Source organism: Ranitomeya imitator, chromosome 8, assembly GCF_032444005.1.
Source record: "Ranitomeya imitator isolate aRanImi1 chromosome 8, aRanImi1.pri, whole genome shotgun sequence".
In the NCBI taxonomy this organism is placed as follows: Eukaryota; Metazoa; Chordata; class Amphibia; order Anura; family Dendrobatidae; genus Ranitomeya; species Ranitomeya imitator.
This window is the reverse complement of record NC_091289.1, coordinates 136,432,302-136,458,570: the sequence shown is the minus strand read 5'-3', so window position 1 is coordinate 136,458,570 and position 26,269 is coordinate 136,432,302. Positions and strand designations below refer to the sequence as shown.

At 44.6% G+C, this 26,269-nt stretch overlaps 1 protein-coding gene across 3 annotated transcripts in view; it reads left to right on the top strand.

Annotated features, from left to right (window-relative positions):
- VAV3 (vav guanine nucleotide exchange factor 3) overlaps window positions 1-26,269 on the top strand; it is a 237,549-nt gene that overhangs the window by 83,263 nt on the left and 128,017 nt on the right. For all 3 annotated transcript variants that reach the window (XM_069737388.1, XM_069737389.1, XM_069737387.1), the window contains exon 2: window positions 2,825-2,941. In XM_069737388.1, the coding sequence (XP_069593489.1) occupies window positions 2,825-2,941 (117 nt within the window). The remainder of the gene's footprint in view (window positions 1-2,824; window positions 2,942-26,269) is intronic.

The following is a 26,269-nucleotide window of genomic DNA, read 5'->3' as shown; positions in this document are numbered from 1 at the left end:
CAGAGTGGAAAAACAAGGCTTATCCTAAGATGGTTGCTATACTAGAGAGTGACAATTTTAACAAGAGAAACAGATACACTACATATTAGTAAGCATCAACAGATACAACAGCGCCATCTGCTGACACTGCAATATAACTCCTCCAACATATAGTAAGTCTGTAGTTTGTTTCATGGATTTCAACACTGCCAGTAACTGACAATTATCTCTGTATTCACACAAAAAAGGCTGTCAGTCACTGATAGGACCGCCACCACTGCACACAAAATCCCAGAAAGAACATTTAATATAATGGTTATACTGGATCTTTTCTCACACATCTAGCTATCAATCTTCTCCACTCCCCACTCTATAACATGACGCCTGCAGATTGGACTGCATTTTCAGGGTGACACATTCCCATTAATGTAGCCTGTATAGTCTACAGTGTTTTGACCCCTGTGTACTTAGGATATACTATATTGGAAGAAGACCCCTAACTGCTCCTCAGAGTAGAATTTCCTTACATTCCCCACCTATGAAACTACGACTGATCCCTTTACTTGCTTGGCACAGCAGACACTGAACATACCTGTGGCCTACCAGAACTTACAGGTACCAGACTTGTCACCTGTGCTTGTCCCATTCACTGCCTGACTTTAGGTTCCAACAATATATGTAAAAACTAATTCACACTTCCCACAACATTGGGGTTGTATCTTCTCGTCTGGTTTCCGAAATTCCAGACTGACCTGTCTCGTGACCGTACTGACCTCATCATAGGCAGACATGTTTCTGTTAGATCAAGTCATGAAGGCCGCCGTCAGGCTGGACATTGCAACCATAATAACGCCATGGAAAAATGGCCCATGTACGATCTTGTGAACTGTCCTTTACAAAGCCTGCCATTTTTAGCATAGTCTCCTGCAACATTAAGATGAATGAACCCTATATCTTTTTTTACCGTGTCCTGTTAAGGTTCTGTTTTCGTGTCCAGTAGGTATTTTCAATTTTTAGATCTGTTTTGGTATAAAAGAACCCAGAAATAAAATGTTCCTTTCCAGAGCATTTTCATTTGGAAGGGTCACAAAATGTCCTCCTTTTTTCTCCTTTCCAGCTGCTATCCTTTTTCAACTGGATCGAAAAATTTAGTTTGCACAACTTTTTTTTTTTGTCTGGTCCCAAAAAATGGATTGCAAATGTTTAACATTAAAGTCTATGGGAAATGGATCATTACAGATGGTCATCTGTTATGTCATTGTTAACGGATTCATTTTTGAGCACTGCATATGCTAGAGGTGAGACATCGCTAGTAAAAATGGATCCATTACAAACACGTGCAAAATGAAATCCAAAGTGGCCGTTTTTAAGCAGATTATATTTTTTTTATAAAAGAACAGATCCAAGTAAAAACTTTAATTTCCATTTGGCATCCGCTTTTGCTCTATTTGTAACCGATCAGTGTTTTATTTTTAATACTGGATCTGTTATAAAACGTCTGACTATAAGGCCAGGTTCACACTGCGTTGCAGGCGTCTGTTATACGGACTACGTTACACCGCGGCATAACGTGGTGTAACGCAGTCCATTAATTCCTATGTCGGACGATGTCTAGCGATGTGCCGTCATTGAATGACGGACGCTGGGACGCGGGCTGCAGTGTTTCTGGGTCCGTCACTACTAGTTCAGATAGAGCATCTGCTAGCTCTATCTGCGCTAGCGCGCTGACATACTGGCATTTGCGTTAACAGCAGCCCGCTAACGCATTTGTTGAGCGGGCTGCTGTTAACGCAATGTGAACCTGAACATAGCCTTAATTCAATTAGAAGTACCTCCTATAAGTCATTGGCAATTCATCTTTATGGCAGAGTCAGACGGCCATATAAATCGGAGGGAGATCGGAACGCAGTGCTCAGACTGGCCGGCGGCTCTCCTTACCCGAGCGTGACAGCTGCATAGATATACATGAGGCTGTCAGGCTTGGGTTCGCAGAGCCATCGGCCAATCCATGCACTGCGTTCCGATCTCCCTCCGAATTGGAACACTTATAGAAAGTCTGTTCTCCTTACCCTTTTAAGCCTGGCCCAGCGCTTCATTGTCATTTCCATCCAGGATCTAACGAGGAACTGATCTCATTGATTGCAGTGAGATTGATCACACCTGTCCGGTGTTTCACTTGACAGGTCCGAGGGCCCAACAGGGTTGCCAACTTGATATTTTATTTTTTTAGACAGCTTGAAAAAAAATCACAGCCAGACAATATTTTTACAAACACATTGGAAATCCATTAGAAATCATTATGATTATAAGTGATACATTTCTACGGTCTATAAATATGATGACATGCTGTATTCACTGGAAACTATAAAATGACGATAATTTACAGTCAAAATATTCCATATAAATTTCTACAGCTTAAAAAAATAACAGACAACTTACCGTAATTTTTTTTTATGGGCAGGGCAAAAAAAGTGTCCTAATTTTACAGACTATCCTGGAATTTCGGGCCGGTTAACAACCACTGCGTCAGACGATCACAATGTTTCATGCAAATGGTATACTTCAACCCGAACTTATCACCTTCTGTTTTTTTTTTGTTATGCCCCTCCCAAGTTGGGACAATAGCACTTCACCGATTCTTCCAGGAACCCTGGCACCAAATGGTCACGAGTCAGGTCTTAGTTACCCCCTAGCACTAGTGTGAGCCTCCTCTCCATCTTCTTGTGCATCATACACTGTTCTGTTCCTGACTTATGTGACATATATACTGTTTATTGCTATATATACAATGTATAGATCTTTTTGCAGTTGATTTACTGAAACTTTCTGTTATTTTCCTTTATAGTTTCTGTGTCTAAAGAATATCCGGACATTCCTGTCTGTGTGTTGTGAAGCCTTCAACATGAAGAAAAGCGACCTGTTTGAAGCATTTGACTTATTTGACGTACGAGATTTTGCAAAGGTACGGTATGTTGTTTTCTAATAATTTGTCTAATAGATACCAGAAAACCTTTACCCCCTTTCTGATATATTCATCTCACACAGATCCCGCTTACCTGCCCTACCCTGATACCCCTGATGCATTCCCTGATGTCAAGGTCAATATCAGGGAAGCTGTATTGTTAGATTCTCTCCTTGATTATGCCAACTCACTAGTCTTTTCCTTTGGTAACACCAGTCACCAGCATCTAACACCAGAGCTATGGTCACTGAACTGATTTAATAGGTTGTTCCTCTAGCCCAGAAAACTTATGAAAGTGCCACTTAGGTTAAATGGGTGGTCATAAATGCAAATTTATTTTAATCCTAAATGCTTCTCAAATGTCATAATCTAATCTATTCTCTAATTTGCTTTAATTAAAAGTTCCCTACCCTTCCCCCAGTACACTATGCGGGGCGTCACTAGTCTCTCCACACCGGGTATTCTCCTTACAAAGCACACTGACAGTGCGCTCTCTTGCTAGTTCATTACTTTTGATCTGAGGCGGCAAGAGAATGCACTGTCACTATGCATATTGCGCATACGTTGTAATTGACAACTGACGCATGCTCGGTAGAGCGGGGACTAGTCTATCCCCTGAAACGAAGGTCTTCTTTTCAGGGAGGCTGCAGAGGCAAGAGACAGTGACCTCTGCTTGTGCCCTCTGTTGATGACACATTTGAGTATCCCAGCATGCACTCAGATGGTCAAACAAAACTTGCTCAAAGAGGAAGTAGTAAATAACTAAATAAAGCAGTTAGATAGTATAGTTAGGGAAGGATAGGGAAATTTTAATTAAACTGTATTAAAAAAAAATTAGATTATGACATTAAAGGGGTAGTCCGGTTTAAAATGGAAAGTCTAAAGTGACTCTGTGTAACCTCAGACTTGTGAATCCTCCCAGCGGACAAACTACCGTATGTACTGCGAGGATTCCCCGTTCTTTGCCCCAGGAACGGAGGTCAGGTATGGGATATGCCTGCTCCCGACCAGAGTCCGTATCGTTGGCACGCCCTCGCTCAATACACTAGACTGGTTATGCCTGGGAGCATGCATATCGCACCTGCTCTAGAGGAGCATGGGATTTTAGCACAAGGCTCTTTTTACAGTTATGCGTTATTATGACACTGTAGAATAAAATCGATTAATGACAAAATGTGAATTGGAGCATAAGTGGTTAAACAGCTACTTCACGCTAAGGACCTAACCATATCACACTTCAACTGGATTACTGGCAGGAAACCCACTGCCCTAATGATTACTACATTATCTCACGTATCTGAGGTGCTGAGAAACACCGGAAATACACAAGTGTCAAAGATATTAATATCTCCTACCATGTAGGCTGCAAAACCCATTCACATGCATTGGAGGTAATCAGGTTTGTCAGATTCTCAACTTGTAATTGGACCCTAACGTTAAAGGGAACCTGTCACCAGGAATAACGCTGTTGACCTGCAGATATGGGGTTAATCTGCTGGTTAACAGCGTTATGATGCTGTCCGTCTCAGACACTGGCTCTACATTGCGTCCTGTTGTCAGTCAAGGCCGGGGGCAAACAGCGGCCACTCTGATACCAAGCGGTGACTGAACCCACCTCCATGACTGAATACCGCATGCTGGCGGGGAGAATAAAGATCATTTTCTCCCCACTGAATTCAGCTACGTGCAGGCTCGGGACAGGATAATAACGCTGTTAACCTGCACAATAACCCCATATCTGTTATTCCTGGTGACAGGTTCCCTTTAAGTTCGCACAATTAGTTTTTGGTGAGATTTTGAAGCTGCGTATTCTCCTTTGCGAAAAATAAACGCAGGGTCTTACAGTTGCAGCAGAGTGGATGGGATTTATAGACTTCTCCTGCCCTCTGTGCTTCTATTTTACTCAGTGTACACTGACTTGGAGTGCGGTTTTGGAATTTGCACCATGTCATTTTGTCTTGCAGGGACACTTAAGTTTTATGTGCAGATTTTGCTCATAGAATTATATACAGATGGGAACGTCATTCCGACACGACAGGTTGGCTGAACAAAGGACATAGCTTCACATGTGACTTCCAACCTATCCTGTGGGATTGACGTTCCCATCTATAAGATGGCTGCAGATGCAGCCTTCTACAGCAAGCCAATCATAGCACTTGCTCACCAATATATACAGATGAGCTGTTGGTAAGGGGTGGGTTCAATTTGTCAGCAGGGGTAGGTTCAATTTGTCAGCAGGGGTGGGTTCAATTTGTCAGCAGGGGTATTTTAAATTTGTCAGCAGTGGTAGGTTCAATTTGTCAGCAGGGGTGGGTTAAATTCGTCAGCAGGGGTAGGTTCAATTTGTCAGCAGGGGTTTATTCAATTTGTCAGCAGGAGTGGATTCAATTTGTCAGCAGGGGTAGGTTTAATTTATCAGTAAGGGTGGGTTCAATTTGTCAGCAGGGGTGGGTTCAATTTATCAGCAGTGGTAGGTTCAATTTGTCAGCAGGGGTGGGTTAAATTCGTCAGCAGGGGTAGGTTCAATTTGTCAGCAGGGGTAGGTTCAATTTATCAGCAGGGGTGAGTTCAATTTGTCAGCAGGTTTAGGTTCAATTTGTCAGCAGGCGTGGGTTAAATTTGTCAGCAGGGGTAGGTTAAATTTGTCAGCAGTGGTAGGTTCAATTTGTCAGCAGGGGTGGGTTAAATTCGTCAGCAGGGGTAGGTTCAATTTGTCAGCAGGGGTGGGTTCAATTTGTCAGCAGGGGTATTTTAAATTTGTCAGCAGTGGTAGGTTCAATTTGTCAGCAGGGGTGGGTTAAATTCGTCAGCAGGGGTAGGTTCAATTTGTCAGCAGGGGTTTAATTCAATTTGTCAGCAGGAGTGGATTCAATTTGTCAGCAGGGGTAGGTTTAATTTATCAGTAAGGGTGGGTTCAATTTGTCAGCAGGGGTGGGTTCAATTTATCAGCAGTGGTAGGTTCAATTTGTCAGCAGGGGTGGGTTAAATTCGTCAGCAGGGGTAGGTTCAATTTGTCAGCAGGGGTAGGTTCAATTTATCAGCAGGGGTGAGTTCAATTTGTCAGCAGGTTTAGGTTCAATTTGTCAGCAGGAGTGGGTTAAATTTGTCAGCAGGGGTAGGTTAAATTTGTCAGCAGTGGTAGGTTCAATTTGTCAGCAGGGGTGGGTTAAATTCGTCAGCAGGGGTAGGTTCAATTTGTCAGCAGGGGTTTATTAAATTTGTCAGCAGGAGTGGATTCAATTTGTCAGCAGGGGTAGGTTTCATTTATCAGCAAGGGTGGGTTCAATTTGTCAGCAGGGGTGGGTTCAATTTGTCAGCAGGGGTAGGTTCAATTTATCAGCAGGGGTGAGTTCAATTTGTCAGCAGGTTTAGGTTGAATTTGTCAGCTGGGGTGGGTTCAATTTGTCAGCAGGGGTAGGTTGAATTTGTCAGCAGGGGTGGATTCAATTTGTCAGCAGGGGTAGGTTCAATTTGTCAGCAGGGGTAGTTCAATTTGTCAGCAGGGGTGGTTTCAATTTGTCAGCAGGGGTAGGTTCAATTTGTCAGCAGGGGTGGTTTCAATTTGTCAGCAGGGGTAGGTTCAATTTGTCAGCAGGGGTAGGTTCAATTTGTCAGCAGGGGTGTATTTCAATTTCAGTAGATTATGTATAGGATGTGATAGATAGATAATGGATGGATAGGTAGTTAGATAATATATAGATAGATTGAGAAATATATAGAGTAATAGATATATAGATATCCCCACCCCAAAAAATGGCGATATTGACAGTTGGTCCAGAGGTGAAGCAGGGGAAAATTTTTTTTTTTTTACTCATTTATGTTGGTGCTGCCCTCTGCAGCCTTCCGCCCTAGATACCCGGCCTCTGGTGATTAGTGGCAAATAAGGCCCTGCTTTCAGCAGGATTTCATCACCAAATTGTTTATTTGTGCATTTAGCTGTTAGACACACAAGTCCATCCATCACTGTAACTAGCCAGTCTGTTCCTCCGTAACCGAGAAGTCGCAGGTTGAATTAATATATCAATGAGTCTGAAGTGCTATCAGCGTGTGGAAGCACTTTCCAAGTCTCTGTTCTCCACAGGTCTATTCCCTGCCCAGCTTCCCCTTCTACTTCTTGAAATCACACTGCAAAGAAGCTGTCAGTTAAGGAGAAGGCAGCACTTGGTTGAGGACAGCGGAAGCTTGGGAAGAGCTTCCACATGCCGAAAGCACTTCAGTCTCATTTGCATATTGATTCAAACAGCGATTTCTCAGTAGAGGAGGAGCAGACTGGCTGGTAAAAGGTATGGATGGATTTGCTCTCCAATAGCTACTGTATATACACATATAAACAATTTGCGGGTGAATTTCCCATATGTGGAAATAAAAGAAGACGTAATGGACCCAAACCTGTGAAATTAGCCATATACTTTTATATATTTTGTTATATATTTGGTAGTTTTTCCAGAACTTTCTATCCACTTTACTTCTTTGGGTTCTTTTCTTATAATGGTTATTATGACCATCTGTACTGCTTGACTCGCTAATATCCTGTTTACTTAGGACTATAACACTAGACCCATACCTCCCAACTTTTGAAGCCGGGAAAGAGGGACAAAGTTTGCGGCGCGGCAAATTTTAGGCCACGCCTCTGACCACACCCATTCACTAGTCCCACCCATATCCACGTCTCAACCACACCCATTTAGCACTGCTGATCACACTGTTCAGAAAGAATAATTATAAACAAAAAAAATATGGCCACACAGTGCTCCATACTGTATAATAGCCCCACAATGCTCCATACTGTATAACGACCCCACATGATGCTCAATACTTTATAATGGCCACACATGATTCTCAATACTGTATAATGACCCCACATGATGCTCAACACTGTATAATGACCCCACATGATGCTCAATACTGTATAATGGCCACACATGATGCTCAATACTGTATAATGACCCCAAATGATGCTCAACACTGTATAATGACCCCACATGATGCTCAATACTGTATAATGACCCCACATGATGCTCAATACTGTATAATTGCCACATATGATGCTCCATACTGTATAATAGTCGCACATGATGCTCCATACTGTATAATGGCCCCACATGATGCTCCATACTGTATAATGGCCCCACATGATGCTCAATTCTGTATAATGGCCCCACATGATGCTCCATACTGTATAATGGCCACACATGATGCTCAATACTGTATAATGGCCCCACATGATGCTCAATACTGTATAATGGCCCCACATTATGCTCAATACTGTATAATGGCCACACATGATGCTCCATACTATATAATGGCCACACATGATGCTCCATACTGTATAATGGCCCCACATGATGCTCCATACTGTATAATGACCGCACATGATGCTCCATACTGTATAATGACCGCACATGATGCTCCATACTGTATAATGACCGCACATGATGCTCCATACTGTATAATAACCGCACATGATGCTCCATACTGTATATTGGCCGCACATGATACTTCGTACCGTATAATGGCCACACATAGCTACTCCTACACACGCGGCTGCGCTCCGTACACTTTGCACACACGGCTCCGCTCCGTTCACACGGCTCCACTCCATACATCTCATACACACACGGCTCCGCTCCGTACACCTCGTACACATTCAGCTCCGCTCCATACACCTCATACACGGCTACGCTCCATACACCTCATACACACACGGCTCCGCTCCATACATCTCGTACACACGGCACTACTCCGTACACCTCATACACACACCACTCCGCTCCATACACATTGCACAAGCTGCTCCGCTCCGTATACCTTGCACACACACGGCTCCACTGCGTACACCTCATACACATACGGCTCCTCTCCATACACCTCGTACACACACGGCTCCGCTTTATACAAATTGCACACTTCTCCGCTCCGTATACCTTGCACACACACAGCTCCGCTGTGTACACCTCATACACATACGGCTCCTCTCCATACATCTTGTACACACACGGCACTACTCCGTACACACTGTGCTCCGTACACCTCATACACATGCGGCTGTGCTCCGTACACCTCGTACACAAGCGGCTGTGCTCCGTACACCTCGTACACACGCGGCTGTGCTCCTTACACCTCGTACACACGCGGCTGTGCTCCGTACACCTCGTACACACGGCTCCGTACACCTCTTACACACGACTCCACTACGTACACCTCGTACACACGACTACGCTCCGTACACCTCGTACACATGCTGCTCCGCTCCGTACACCTCATACACATGCGGCTGTGCTCCGTACACCTCGTACACACGGCTCCGTACACCTCTTACACACGACTCTGCTCCGTACACCTTTCACATGCTGCTCTGCTCCGTACACCTCTTACACACGCGGCTGTGCTCCGTACACCTCGTACACACGCGGCTGTGCTCCGTACACCTCGTACACACGCGGCTGCGCTCCGTACACCTCATGCACACGGCTCCGTACACCTCGTACACCCGCGGCTGCGCTCCGTACACCTCGTACACAAGCGGCTGTGCTCCGTACACCTCGTACACACGCGGCTGTGCTCTGTACACCTCGTACACACGCGGCTGTGCTCCTTACACCTCGTACACACGCGGCTGTGCTCCGTACACCTCGTACACACGGCTCCGTACACCTCTTACACACGACTCTGCTCCGTACACCTTTCACATGCTGCTCTGCTCCGTACACCTCGTACACACGCGGCTGTGCTCCGTACACCTCGTACACACGCGGCTGTGCTCCGTACACCTCATACACCCGCGGCTGCGCTCCGTACACCTCATGCACACGGCTCCGTACACCTCGTACACCCGCGGCTGCGCTCCGTACACCTCATGCACACGGCTCCGTACACCTCGTACACCCGCGGCTGCGCTCCGTACACCTCATGCACACGGCTCCGTACACCTCGTACACACGCGGCTGCGCTCTGTACACCTCATGCACACGGCTCCGTACACCTCTTAGGCCGGAGTCACACATGCGAGAAACATGTCCGTGTGTCGCATGTGAACAACAAGCTCTGGCGCCGGCACTTCGGAGCGGAGGGTGCGGCCGCATAGGAACACATGGAGCCGCACGCTCCGCTCCGAAGTGCCGGTGCCAGAGCTTGCTGTTCACATGCGAGACACGGACGTGTTTCTCGCATGTGTGACTCCGGCCTTACACACACGACTCCGCTCCATACACCTTTCACACGCTGCCCTGATCCATACACCTCGTACACACACGGCTCCGCTACATCCACACTATAAACACCTTGGCTCCTGACCTCACACATACGCTGCCTTACCCTCCTCCGGCGCCATGGCAACCAGCAAAGTCCTGTACACGGAGGTCCTCCTCCCGATCATGTGACCCCTGACTCCTCCCATCCTGTGACCTCATCACAGGTCCTGTGCACAGAGCAGCCATTATGTGGCGTGCTGCTGTGCGGGCCGGGTGCAGGGACTCAGGGAGCTCTCAGTTGACCGGGTGATATACACACCTCCCAACCAGTGCGGGACAATTAATGTCCCGCCCGGGATCGCGGGGCTGACTGTCAAAATCAGGACAGTCCCGCTGGATCCGGGACGGTTGGGAGGTATGCTAGACCGCCAACACAAATATCACTTAGGATCCTAGGCCAGACCAAAAAACCAAAAACAACAAGGATCCCTAAAATATAACTTTTAATAAATAAAGCTAAAATCTATATGTTCCAAATTTGAAAACATTGGTGTATAGATACATAACAATATGAACACAAGGAAAGTACACGATGGGGACTATCAGACCCTGTCAGGTGCCTTAATACTGGTCCCTACCTGACAGCAGAGTTTGACACCCTAAGTTTCAGCGGTAGGCGCCCCCACTCCTCGACGGCTGGCCCTGATAGCCCTATACAGACCCTGCGATCCCTAGAAAAACGTCCCAGTGTATTAAATACCCAAAAATTGTAAAAAATATAAAAACAAAAAAATTAAGAAAAGAAAAAAGAAAAAAAAACTGAACACAGCAAAAAAACACAAAATTTGTTATTTGCCCCCAAAAAATCCCTAATAGGGAATAGTAGAAAAATGTAACAACTCATTGGGTAGACACACAATACCAATGCCTTGTTTATCCAAAATGTACAATAGCAAAAGGGCCACTCCAACTGATTCTGGTATAAGGATACTCCTAATGGAACGGTGGCCCAGAAAGTAAAAAATAACACAGCATCCCCAAAAAGGGGCCCCAGAGCATAATGTCAAATACAGCCGCATAAATACAACCCCATTTTAATAACTCAATCTCATAATATAATCAACACTTCTACTCATCTGCGTCCCGGTGATAGACCTCAGGTGCTGTGGGTATTCATTCAGTCATATAGCTCAAGGGGTCTCCAACGGGGATGTCCTCCTTACTTGGCCCGCACCCTCTTATCATCTGGCACAGTTCATATCCCCTGATGAACCCCCGGGACTCCCGCGGGGGGAAACGCGCCCAGCTAAGTAGGGAGGACATCCCCGAGATTGAGTTATTAAAATGGGGTGGTATTTATGCGGCTATATTTGACATTATACTCTGGGGCTCCTTTTTTTGGGATGCTGTGTTATTTTTTACTTTCTGGGCCACCTTCCATTAGGAGTATCCTTATACCAAGGGATCATTTGACCAATTGAAATGTTGGATATATGAAACTACAGGGCTGATTTGAATACTATGAGAATCAGTTGGAGTGGCCCTTTTGCTATTGTACATTTTGGATAAACAAGGCATTGGTATTGTGTGTCTACCCAATGAGTTTTTACATTTTTCTACTATTCCCTATTAGGGATTTTTTGGGGGCAAATAACAAATTTTGTATTTTTTTGATTTTTTTCTTTTTTCTTTTCTTCATTTTTTTGAGTTTTTATATTTTTTTCAATTTTTGGGTATTTAATACACTGGGACGTTTTTCTAGGGATCGCAGGGTCTGTATAGGGCTATCAGGGCCAGCCGTCGAGGAGTGGGGGCGCCTACCGCTGAAACTTAGGGTGCCAACCTCCGCTGTCAGGTAGGGACCAGTATTAGGGCACCTGACAGGGTCTGATAGTCCCCATCGTGTACTTTCCTTGTGTTCATATTGTTATGTATCTATACACCAATGTTTTCAAATTTGGAACAAATAGATTTTAGCTTTATTTATAAAAAGTTATATTTTAGGGATCCTTGTTTTTGGATTTTTGGTTTATTAGGACTATACTATGATCTCTAGATAAGAATAGATTATTTTTTTCCTGATTAAAATACAACAGGTCTTTAATAATAGCACAGGGGTGAATTTGAAAAAATATTTTTTTTCAGTAAAAGTAGATCTAATATTCTTATGGTCATGCATTTTCTTCAAGTCGTTTTTTTAATTTTCCTATACACACAAATACGGAGCATCGCCTGAAAAACTGCCATACCTGGAGCACTTTGAGAAATACACCTAAAATGCTAAAAATGCACAAAAGCATTAAAAAAACACACACAAAAAAGCAAGTATTGTATTACATAGTTTCCTATTGATTGCCAGCTAACACCTGTCTGCAGTGTTTCTTAGCTTAAGAAAAAACTTCATTGGCAGTATGTTTACATTCTGGAGGCAATATTTTTTTTAATTCACATTTATTTATTATTTTTAGTACATGAGTATTTTTTTCTAATATTACAAGTCATGTGAGTCCAAGATTCCTAAAAGGGATACAATATAGGACTAGATGTACCAATATTTCATATTACAAAGACATAGAGGTGAGCTACACACAATGCACGCCAGCCTATCGCCAGAGGCATGGGACGATGAACGACAATCCCCACAGGCAGGAGAGGTTAATTGATCTGTATTAAATTAAGGTGAGCTGGTTACCGGGTTCTGTATATGTGGCAGCCGTTTCTGACATCTGTCCTGCTTCATTACATTAAGTATAATTAATGTGATCATAGCTAAATGGCAAAAGGGATATATATATATATATATATATATATATATATATATATATATATATATACTAGATGGTGGCCCGATTCTAACGCATCGGGTATTCTAGAATATGCATGTCCATGTAGTATATAGCACAGCCACGTAGTATATAGCACAGCCACGTAGTATATAGCACAGCCACGTAGTATATTGCCCAGAGGCGTAGTATATTGCCCAGCCACGTAGTATATTGCCCAGCCACGTAGTATATTGCCCAGCCACGTAGTATATTGCCCAGTCACATAGTATATTGCCCAGTCACGTAGTATATTGCCCAGCCACGTATGTAACAGGTTAAAAAATAAAAAATAAACATACTCACCTTCTGAAGGGCCCCTTGTAGTCCTTTCGCCTGTGTGCGGTGCACTCGGCAGCTTCCGGTCCCAGGTTTGGTATGAGCACAGGACCTGTGATGACGTCGCGGTCACATGACTGTGACGTCATGGCAGATCCTTCTCGCATAGCATCCATAGCAGCCACGTAGTATATTGCCCAACCACGTAGTATATTGCCCAACCACGTAGTATATTGCCCAGTCACGTAGTATATTGCCCAACCACGTAGTATATTGCCCAGTCACGTAGTATATTGCCCAACCATGTAGTATATTGCCCAGCCATGTAGTATATTGCCCAGCCACGTAGTATATTGCCCAGCCACGCAGTATATTGCCCAGTTACGTAGTATATTGCCCAGTCACGTAGTATATTGCCCTGCCACGTAGTATATTGCCCAGTAACGTAGTATATTGCCCAGCCACATAGTATATTGCCCAGCCACATAGTATATTGTCCAGCCACGTTGTATATTGCACAGCCCATGTAGTATATTGCCCAGCCACGTAGTATATTGCCCAGTCACGTAGTATATTGCCCAACCATGTAGTATATTGCCCAGCCACGTAGTATATTGCCCAGCCACGTAGTATATTGCCCAGCCACGCAGTATATTGCCCAGTTACGTAGTATATTGCCCAACCATGTAGTATATTGCCCTGCCACGTAGTATATTGCCCAGTCACGTAGTATATTGCCCAGCCACGTAGTATATTGCCCAACCACGTAGTATATTGCCCAGTCACGTAGTATATTGCCCAACCATGTAGTATATTCCCAGCCACGTAGTATATTGCCCAGCCACGCAGTATATTGCCCAGTTGCGTAGTATATTGCCCAGTCACGTAGTATATTGCCCTGCCACGTAGTATATTGCCCAGTAACGTAGTATATTGCCCAGCCACATAGTATATTGCCCAGCCACATAGTATATTGTCCAGCCACGTTGTATATTGCACAGCCCATGTAGTATATTGCCCAGCCACGTAGTATATTGCCCAGTCACGTAGTATATTGCCCAACCATGTAGTATATTGCCCAGCCACGTAGTATATTGCCCAGCCACGTAGTATATTGCCCAGCCACGCAGTATATTGCCCAGTTACGTAGTATATTGCCCAGTCACGTAGTATATTGCCCTGCCACGTAGTATATTGCCCAGTAACGTAGTATATTGCCCAGCCACATAGTATATTGCCCAGCCACATAGTATATTGTCCAGCCACGTTGTATATTGCACAGCCCATGTAGTATATTGCCCAGCCCGCGTAGTATATTGCACAGCCCACGTAGTATATAGCAATGTGGGCATCATATCCCTGTTAAAAAAAAAAGAATTAAAATAAAAAATAGTTATATACTCACCTTCCGGAGAACCGGATCCAAGCAAAGCAGTTACCGACGCTGAGTCCTCGCGCGCTCCGGTCTGAAGAGTGCTTTGCGGTCTCGCGAGATGATGACGTAGCGGTCTCGTGAGACAAGTCCAGCAATACCTTTACATGGCCCGTCTGTTTCTCAGTTACTGTAAAATCATCATTTGAATTAATATGCTATTGAGGCTGAAGGACTATGGTAGATCTGACGCCTCTGTCACTCCAGCTCTGCTTCCCTCCCAGCACCGCCTCCTTCTGCTTGCATGACAGCCTCTATGTTGTGTGACTTCAGGCAAATTAGTGTTCTTTGAAAGAGCTAGTTGTGCATATAAAAAGTTTGAGGAGTGAAATGAATCATGAGTTTTATTTTTTTTTTAAATTCTGTGGATACATGGTTGAAAAGCAATGTCCGACTTTCATTTGTTCATTTTCATAGATTTTTTTATTTATTTTTAAATTTGGCAGATTCAAGTTATATCGGTGACCATTGTGGGTTTTTCTGTCATTAAACGAGGGGTACAAACAATTTTGACCGTGTACGTGTGTGTATATATATATATATATATATATATATACACTGCTCAAAAAAATAAAGGGAACACTTAAACAACATAATATAACTCCAAGTAAATCAAAGTTTTGTGAAATCAAACTGTCCACTTAGGAAGCAACACTGATTGACAATCAATTTCACATGCTGTTGTGCAGATGGAATAGAAAGCAGATGGAAATTATTGGCAATTATCAAGACACCCTCAATAAAGGAGTGGTTCTGCAGGTGGGGACCACAGACCACATCTCAGTACCAATGCTTTCTGGCTGATGTTTTGGTCACTTTTGAATGTTGGATGTGCTTTCGCACTCGTGGTAGCATGGGACGGACTCTACAACCCACATAAATGGCTCAGATAGTGGCACTCATCCAGGATGGCACATCAATGTGAGCTGTGGCAAGAAGGTTTGCTGTGTCTGTCACCGTAGTGTCTGGAGGCGCTACCAGGAGACAGGCCAGTACACCAGGAGACATGCAGGGGGCCGTGAGATGGCAACAACCCAGCAGCAGGACCGCTACCTCTGCTTTTGTGCAAGGAGGAACAGGAGGAGCACTGCCAGAGCCCTGCAAAATGACCTCCAGCAGGCCACAAATGTGCATGTGTCTGCACAAAGGGTTAGAAACCGACTCCATGAGGATGGTCTGAGTGCCCGACGTCCACAGATGGGGTTGTGCTCACAGCCCAACACCGTGCAGGACGCTTGGCATTTGCCACAGAACACCAGGATTGGAAAATTTGCCACTGGCACCCTGTGCTCTTCACAGATGAAAGCAGGTTCACACTGAGCACATGTGACAGACATGACAGAGTCTGGAGACGCCGTGGAGAGCGATCTGCTGCCTGCAACATCCTTCAGCATGACCGGTTTGGCAGTGGGTCAGTAATGGTGTGGGGTGGCATTTCTTTGGAGGGCCGAACAGCCCTCAATGTGCTCACCAGAGGTAGCCTGACTGCCATTAGGTACCGAGATGAGATCCTCAGACCCCTTGTGAGACCATATGCTGGTACAGTTGGCCCTGGGTTCCTCCTAATGCAGGACAATGCCAGACCTCATGTGGCTGGAGTGTGTCAGCAGTTCCTGCAAGATGAATGCATTGAAGCTATGGACTGGCCTGCCCGTTCCCTAGACCTGAATCCGATTGAACACATTTGGGACATCATGTCTCGCACCATCCACCAACGTCACGTTGCACCACAGACTGTCCAGGAGTTGGTGGATGCTTTAGTCCATGTCTGGGAGCAGATCCCTCAGGAGACCATCTGCCGCCTCATCAGGAGCATGCCCAGGCGTTGTAGGGAGGTCATACAGGCACGTGGAGGCCGCACACACTACTAAGCATCATTTCCTTATCTTGAGGCATTTCCACTGAAGTTGGATCAGCCTGTAACTTAATTTTCCACTTTGATTTTGAGCATCATGCCAACTCCAGACCTCTGTGGGATATTAGTTGTGATTTACGTTGATAATTTTTAGGTTTTATTGTTCTCAACACATTACACGATGAAATTAATAAAGATTTACAACTGGAATATTTCATTCAGTGATATCTAGGATGTGGGATTTTAGTGTTCCCTTTATTTTTTTAAGCAATGTATATATATTGGGCTGCTTTCTGCAGATTTGATAAAATCCCTGTTTTATCTGCTGCAGAACTAGCAATTCTCTGAAAGCTAAGCTCTGTATAAACCCACCCACAGCATTTATTGGCAGCTTTCTGTGTACACTGTAAATAGGCGCAGAAAGATGCCAATCAGTGGTGAGAGTGGGGTTATACAGAACTCTTGAATATGGAGGAGAAGACTACATGGTAGCAGGTTTATTATCTCTCTAATAATCTCCTGCTCATAAAACTGATTTTATCCAAACTACGGCAAGCAGCATAGTAAGTGACACATCAGGATTTCTGTCTCTAAACCATGTTGCTCTCAGATTAGGTGGCAAAAAAACTGTTGAAAGATTTCCATTAAATTGTATTTCTAGGAGCTGTACAGTAGGCACCAGGTTGTTAGCTAACAGAACAGTGCCTAAACTTCATGCCCTTGCCCTGTTCATGCTTTCCTGCAAAAAAAGCTAACAAAATTGTGTAAATCGATGAGGAAATGAAACACAAATTGTATTAGAAAGCTGCAAAACCTTTTATTTTAGTTAGATGAAGCTTTTTTGCATTAGTAGAGTCTATTCTAATAACATGAGCAGATAAAGATACTGCAGTTTTTGGATCACGTCACCAATCTGGATATTTCCCGTACTTTGATCACACGGCCTTTATATTTCCTGCACTTTGATCATCACCTATTTTTTATATTCTGTGGAAATCCTACAGCGCAGTTAGGATTTGAGACGTTTCTGATCTACAAGTATCACAATGGTGTTTGGGGTTATCATAACGTCAGTATTTGGGAAATCAGACAAGATTAGGGAATAGATAGGTAAGATATTAGAGAACAATGAGGGCTCCGTCAGACGCCGGTGAGTTTTCTCAGATGCAGGAACTGGCTGATTCTCGTCAGGGTTTCGTTCATGTGTCAGTACTTCTCGCCATCGGAATTTCATCATATTTTTATATAACTGATGGAGGTTTCTAAGGCTCCTCCTAGCACACAGTGACAAATGGGCAGCACACGGTTGGGACCCGAATGCTATCCAGTTTTTTCGCGGACCCTTACACTTGCATTAGTGAGTTTGATCTCTGATTTTGAATGCTTGAAAATTTGTGTGGATCACTTGAGCCGTAAAAATACACGGACATTTGAACAGCCACAAAGAGTATAGTAGGTACCATGAAAAAGAGGGATAAAACTCATGCGTGAAAAACTGATGTCTGAATCAGCCCGGGAATCTGTCAGCAGGATTTAACCCCCAAACTATTTCTACTCACATGAAGCTCTTTTAAAGACAAGCAATACCATCGCTTCCTCCATTACTGGGAATTCAGGTTTGGAATTGATATGCAAATAAGGCTAAAGAGCTATGGTAGATCTGAAGCCTCTGTCACTCCAGCTCTATTCTTCACCCAACACTGCCTCCTCCTGCTTTACTGATAGGCCTGTTCCATAGAGGCTGTCAGTCAAGCAGGAGGAGGCAGCGGTGGGTGGGAAATAGAGCTGGAGTGACAGAGGCTTCAGATCTACCATAGCCCAGCAGCCTCACTTGCATATCAATTCAAACACTGATTTCTCAGTAACGGATGAACGGACTGGCCATGTAAAGGTATCGCTGGACCTGTCTGTGACAGAGATGCATGCATATATGAATAGTTTTGTGGGTGAAATCCTGGTGACAGATTGCCTTTAAAGCGAAGAAGCGTCTATTAATAATACAATAAATATACTATAAAAACATATATAAGACACTGTGAGCGTTGTAAGATCGGGCTGTTTGCTCCCCCTAGTGGTTAATAATTAGTATAACACTACAAGCATATAAACTAGACTCCACTGCAGGCATTTCAGAGACAGAGATGACATAGTGAAGCACATAAATGTATTATATACGTACCCAAAGTGCTGGTGTATGGTGCTGTTGGTAAGGAGGACGGACAATATACAACGGCATAGATTTAGTCTACATGATATTCAGCAAAGGGCCAGATTCTCAATGCACAATTGTCCTAAAAGTGTTTCATTCTGAATATATGATTAGGTCACCTCCGCTAAGTCTTTGAAAAAGAACAAACCAGGATTTCATAAGAAATTTTACACTCAATGCAATGGGTAAAATGTGTAGCAAAATCCTCTGGGACACAAGACAGACAGGGCATGTTCTCGGAAGCTTCAGAATCCAATTACCGTACTTCTTGTATTTTGTAGATTTTCACTAGAAAAACCACAAGAACTACGACATGCGAGGATGTGACCTTGCACGATTCTGGACCTGCTCCAATGGGTCCAATATTGTCTTCTGCTTCCATTGTGTGGGGGGACGTAGAGGAGAGCGTCACTATTTGCTATCAGTCCCGGGTGTACTCTCTAATTATTTTATGGGACACAAAGTGGAGAGAAATGGATCTACTGTACAGTTCATCAGTAGGGCGTGAAGATCCACATCAACTGTTAATATCTATGGGCCGGACACACTGTAGATCTTTCTAAGAATCTGCTTACAGAGTTTATTGTAAGTAAAATGGGGCATTACCAGTGTGAGACATAGATCAGGAGAACAGACTGTCAGTCATTACATGTCTCACACTGGTTACGTCCCTTTCATTTAATATAAGCTCTGGAGGGAGATTCTCATGGAGATCTGTGTCCGGCCCATAGATCTTAACAGCTCATTTGCATATAAGAAAAAGTGGATTTTTCTGGAATAAGACATCGGATCACAGATATCAAGGTATCATATTATTCAGCTTGCTATGACCTGCGTGCCCATGTAGACGGCTTAGGAGGGTGGATCCTGCTGACAGATTCCCTTTAATTGTTGTACGATGTAATATTCTACAATTCTTTAATTTTTTATTTAATTGAACGTTTCTTGACTCCTGAATGTGTCGTGTGCCCAATTTTTTATTTGAAAAGTGCCCAAAAACATTGGATTTGACCCAGTATTGTGCTCTGATTGCTGTATGGAAATGTGATCGTGGCGCAGCACGTGCCCAAAATACCAGTTTTATTAAATTTACCCAATGTATTAATGTTGGCAGGATGCATCAACCTGGAGCTCACATTACCTATCGCACAGAGGACTGGTTCAGACGTATTAGTTTTGTGCAGGCTTTCGTCATGTTAATGCAAACGTTTCCATTCACTGACTGCAAGCACAGAGCTAGAAAATGATGTAAAATAAAAAAAAATGTATTAAATGCTCCAGATTATGAATATAGAGCAACAAATAGTGAAAACTCGAAGGGCCCAGAGACTCAGATATGAAAGCAAATATGAAAATTTCCTCTCCATAGATGAAGAGGACTAGAACTCTAGCGCCACCTATTGGAAGCAGCCATCCTAAAAGTCAATATGGACTCTTTATCGAGCCTTGCAATATGACTAGGGATAAAAGCAAAACCAGAATCTCAATTTGCAGACACTGTGCGCTATCCACAAGGAGAAACATTACCACAAGATCTGAAAGCACAAGCAGATGTACAATGGGGATATAAGGGGCTAATTATTTCTGTACACGTGCACACCATCTGGACGCGGTGAAAATGAGCTACCTCTGGGGCTGAGATGCAGATTGTTCCCGTGCACGTGCTGGCCGGCTGGCCCAGTGTCTGTGAGCTCGGCAGGCTTTGGCTGGAAAACAAGCTCTTCCCTTCAGACCAAGCTGATTTTGGATCTATAACAGCAGAGATGACCTTGAGGAGGTGTCTGACACTATTGGAGCGTGTGCTAGTGACCGTACCGGGCCGACGAGGCGGCTGTGGTGAATTGACCAGGATTTATTAGGCAATAAAATAGAAGTAGTTGTCAGAATTGGCTTCCAAGGTGCAGAGCTGTAGTTTCAGATTAGCTGCCATTGCTGTGTAAAGCCATAAAGGGACGACATATAACAGCTCAGGGTTCTCTGAGGTGGTATTGGGCCGGAGTCACAAGAGCGTATATTATCCTATGCGAGAGCATCTGATGCGGTATGCTAATGAAACCCGTCCCAAGCTCTGCTGCGAGCGTGAGCCGGGTGTCAGTGCTCTGTGCTGCCATCCCTCACAGGAGAGAATCACAGCACGACTGCAGAGGAGATGGAGAAAGTAATTTCTCCATCTCCTCCATTATCTGCCTTGGTGTATATCAGACTGCACTGGGATGACATCCGAATATTAATCTCTAATAAGTGCGTTAACATTCGGACCTGCCGCGGTTCATCAGGACCAGAGATGATGCACTGATTACAGATTAACATTCGGACCTGCCGCAGTTCATCAGAACCAGAGATGGTGCACTGATTAGAGATTAACATTCGGACCTGCAGCGGTTCATCAGGACCAGAGATGGTGCACTGATTAGAGATTAGCATTCGGACCTAACGCAGTTCATCAGAACCAGAGATGGTGCACTGATTAGAGATTAGCATTCGGACCTGCCACGGTTCATCAGGACCAGAGATGATGCACTGATTAGAGATTAATATTTGGACCTGACGTGGTTCATCAGGACCAGAGATGCTGCACTGATTAGAGATTAGCATTCGGACCTGACGCAGTTCATCAGAACCAGAGATGGTGCACTGATTAGAGATTAACATTCGGACCTGCAGCGGTTCATCAGGACCAGAGATGGTGCACTGATTAGAGATTAGCATTCGGACCTAACGCAGTTCATCAGAACCAGAGATGGTGCACTGATTAGAGATTAGCATTCGGACCTGCCACGGTTCATCAGGACCAGAGATGATGCACTGATTAGAGATTAATATTTGGACCTGACGTGGTTCATCAGGACCAGAGATGCTGCACTGATTAGAGATTAGCATTCGGACCTGACGCAGTTCATCAGAACCAGAGATGGTGCACTGATTAGAGATTAACATTCGGACCTGCCGCGGTTCATCAGGACCAGAGATGGTGCACTGATTAGAGATTAATATTCGGACCTGACGTGGTTCATCAGGACCAGAGATGGTGCACTGATTAGAGATTAACATTCGGACCTGCCGCAGTTCATCAGAACCAGAGATGGTGCACTGATTAGAGATTAACATTCGGACCTGCAGCGGTTCATCAGGACCAGAGATGGTGCACTGATTAGAGATTAGCATTCGGACCTGACGCAGTTCATCAGAACCAGAGATGGTGCACTGATTAGAGATTAGCATTCGGACCTGCCACGGTTCATCAGGACCAGAGATGATGCACTGATTAGAGATTAATATTTGGACCTGACGTGGTTCATCAGGACCAGAGATGCTGCACTGATTAGAGATTAACATTCGGACCTGCCGCAGTTCATCAGAACCAGAGATGGTGCACTGATTAGAGATTAACATTCGGACCTGCCGCGGTTCATCAGGACCAGAGATGGTGCACTGATTAGAGATTAACATTCGGACCTGCCACGGTTCATCAGGACCAGAGATGATGCACTGATTAGAGATTAATATTCGGACCTGCCGCGGTTCATCAGGACCAGAGATGATGCACTGATTAGAGATTAATATTCGGACCTGCCGCGGTTCATCAGGACCAGAGATGGTGCACTGATTAGAGATTAATATTCAGACCTGACGTGGTTCATCAGGACCAGAGATGCTGCACTGATTAGAGATTAACATTCGGACCTGACGCAGTCATCAGGACCAGAGATGGTGCACTGATTAGAGATTAATATTTGGACCTGACGCAGTTCATCAGGACCAGAGATGGTGCACTGATTAGAGATTAATATTCGGACCTGCCGCGGTTCATCAGAACCAGAGATGGTGCACTGATTAGAGATTAACATTCGGACCTGCCGCGGTTCATCAGAACCAGAGATGGTGCACTGATTAGAGATTAATATTCGGACCTGCCGCAGTTCATCAGAACCAGAGATGGTGCACTGATTAGAGATTAATATTCGGACCTGCCGCGGTTCATCAGGACCAGAGATGGTGCACTGATTAGAGATTAATATTCGGACCTGACGCAGTTCATCAGGACCAGAGATGGTGAACTGACTAGAGATTAATATTCGGTCCTGCCGCGGTTCATCAGGACCAGAGATGGTGCACTGATTAGAGATTAATATTCGGACCTGCCGCGGTTCATCAGAACCAGAGATGGTGCACTGATTAGAGATTAACATTCGGACCTGCCGCAGTTCATCAGGACCAGAGATGTTGCACTGATTAGAGATTAACATTTGGACCTGACGCAGTTCATCAGAACCAGAGATGGTGCACTGATTAGAGATTAATATTCGGTCCTGCCGCGGTTCATCAGGACCAGAGATGGTGAACTGACTAGAGATTAATATTTGGACCTGACGCAGTCCATCAGAACCAGAGATGGTGCACTGATTAGAGATTAATATTCGGTCCTGCCGCGGTTCATCAGGACCAGAGATGGTGAACTGACTAGAGATTAATATTTGGACCTGACGCAGTCCATCAGAACCAGAGATGCTGCACTGATTAGAGATTAACATTCGGATCTGCCACGGTTCATCAGGACCAGACATGACACACTGATTAGAGATTAACATTTGGACCTGACGCAGTTCATCAGAAACAGAGATGCTGCACTGATTAGAGATTAACATATGGACCTGACGCGGTTCATCAGAACCAGAGATGGTTCACTGATGAGAGATTAAATTCGGACCTGACGCAGTTCATCAGAACCAGAGATGGTGCACTGATTAGAGATTAAATTCGGACCTGACGCAGTTCATCAGAACCAGAGATGGTGCACTGATTAGAGATTAATATTCGGACCTGCCGCGGTTCATCAGGACCAGAGATGGTGCACTGAATAGAGATTAATATTCGGACCTGCCGCGGTTCATCAGGACCAGAGATGGTGCACTGATTAGAGATTAATATTCGGACCTGACGCAGTTCATCAGGACCAGAGATGGTGCACTGATTAGAGATTAATATTCGGACCTGCCGCAGTTCATCAGGACCAGAGATGGTGCACTGATTAGAGATTAATATTTGGACCTGACGTAGTCCATCAGAACCAGAGATGGTGCACTGATTAGAGATTAATATTCGGACCTGCCGCAGTTCATCAGGACCAGAGATGGTGCACTGATTAGAGATTAATATTTGGACCTGCCGCAGTTCATCAGGACCAGAGATGGTGCACTGATTAGAGATTAATATTTGGACCTGACGCAGTTCATCAGGACCAGAGATGGTGCACTGATTAGAGATTAATATTCGGACCTGCCGCAGTTCATCAGGACCAGAGATGACACACTGATTAGAGATTAATATTTGGACCTGCCGCGGTTCATCAGAACCAGAGATGGTGCACTGATTAGAGATTAATATTCGGACCTGACGCAGTTCATCAGAACCAGAGATGGTGCACTGATTAGAGATTAATATTCGGACCTGACGTGGTTCATCAGGACCAGAGATGCTGCACTGATTAGAGATTAACATTCGGACCTGAAGCAGTTCATCAGAACCAGAGATGATGCACTGATTAGAGATTAATATTCGGACCTGCCGCAGTTCATCAGGACCAGAGATGGTGCACTGATTAGAGATTAATATTTGGACCTGACGTAGTCCATCAGAACCAGAGATGGTGCACTGATTAGAGATTAATATTCGGACCTGCCGCAGTTCATCAGGACCAGAGATGGTGCACTGATTAGAGATTAATATTTGGACCTGCCGCAGTTCATCAGGACCAGAGATGGTGCACTGATTAGAGATTAATATTTGGACCTGACGCAGTTCATCAGGACCAGAGATGGTGCACTGATTAGAGATTAATATTCGGACCTGCCGCAGTTCATCAGGACCAGAGATGACACACTGATTAGAGATTAATATTTGGACCTGCCGCGGTTCATCAGAACCAGAGATGGTGCACTGATTAGAGATTAATATTCGGACCTGACGCAGTTCATCAGGACCAGAGATGGTGCACTGATTAGAGATTAATATTCGGACCTGCCGCAGTTCATCAGGACCAGAGATGGTGCACTGATTAGAGATTAATATTTGGACCTGACGTAGTCCATCAGAACCAGAGATGGTGCACTGATTAGAGATTAATATTTGGACCTGCCGTAGTTCATCAGGACCAGAGATGGTGCACTGATTAGAGATTAATATTTGGACCTGACGCAGTTCATCAGGACCAGAGATGGTGCACTGATTAGAGATTAATATTCGGACCTGCCGCAGTTCATCAGGACCAGAGATGGTGCACTGATTAGAGATTAATATTTGGACCTGACGTAGTCCATCAGAACCAGAGATGGTGCACTGATTAGAGATTAATATTTGGACCTGCCGTAGTTCATCAGGACCAGAGATGGTGCACTGATTAGAGATTAATATTTGGACCTGACGTAGTCCATCAGAACCAGAGATGGTGCACTGATTAGAGATTAATATTCGGACCTGCCGCAGTTCATCAGGACCAGAGATGGTGCACTGATTAGAGATTAATATTTGGACCTGCCGCAGTTCATCAGGACCAGAGATGGTGCACTGATTAGAGATTAATATTTGGACCTGACGCAGTTCATCAGGACCAGAGATGGTGCACTGATTAGAGATTAATATTCGGACCTGCCGCAGTTCATCAGGACCAGAGATGACACACTGATTAGAGATTAATATTTGGACCTGCCGCGGTTCATCAGAACCAGAGATGGTGCACTGATTAGAGATTAATATTCGGACCTGACGCAGTTCATCAGAACCAGAGATGGTGCACTGATTAGAGATTAATATTCGGACCTGACGTGGTTCATCAGGACCAGAGATGCTGCACTGATTAGAGATTAACATTCGGACCTGAAGCAGTTCATCAGAACCAGAGATGGTGCACTGATTAGAGATTAATATTTGGACCTGCCGTAGTTCATCAGGACCAGAGATGGTGCACTGATTAGAGATTAATATTCGGACCTGCCGCGGTTCATCAGGACCAGAGATGGTGCACTGACTAGAGATTAATATTCGGACCTGCCGCGGTTCATCAGAACCAGAGATGGTGCACTGATTAGAGATTAACATTCGGACCTGCCGCGGTTCATCAGGACCAGAGATGGTGCACTGACTAGAGATTAATATTCGGACCTGCCGCGGTTCATCAGGACCAGAGATGGTGCACTGACTAGAGATTAATATTCGGACCTGCCGCGGTTCATCAGGACCAGAGATGGTGCACTGACTAGAGATTAATATTCGGACCTGCCGCGGTTCATCAGGACCAGAGATGGTGCACTGATTAGAGATTAACATTTGGACCTGACGCAGTTCATCAGAACCAGAGATGGTGCGCTGATTAGAGATTAACATTCGGACCTGCCGCGGTTCATCAGGACCAGAGATGGTGCACTGATTAGAGATTAACATTCGGACCTGCCACGGTTCATCAGGACCAGAGATGATGCACTGATTAGAGATTAATATTCGGACCTGCCGCGGTTCATCAGGACCAGAGATGATGCACTGATTAG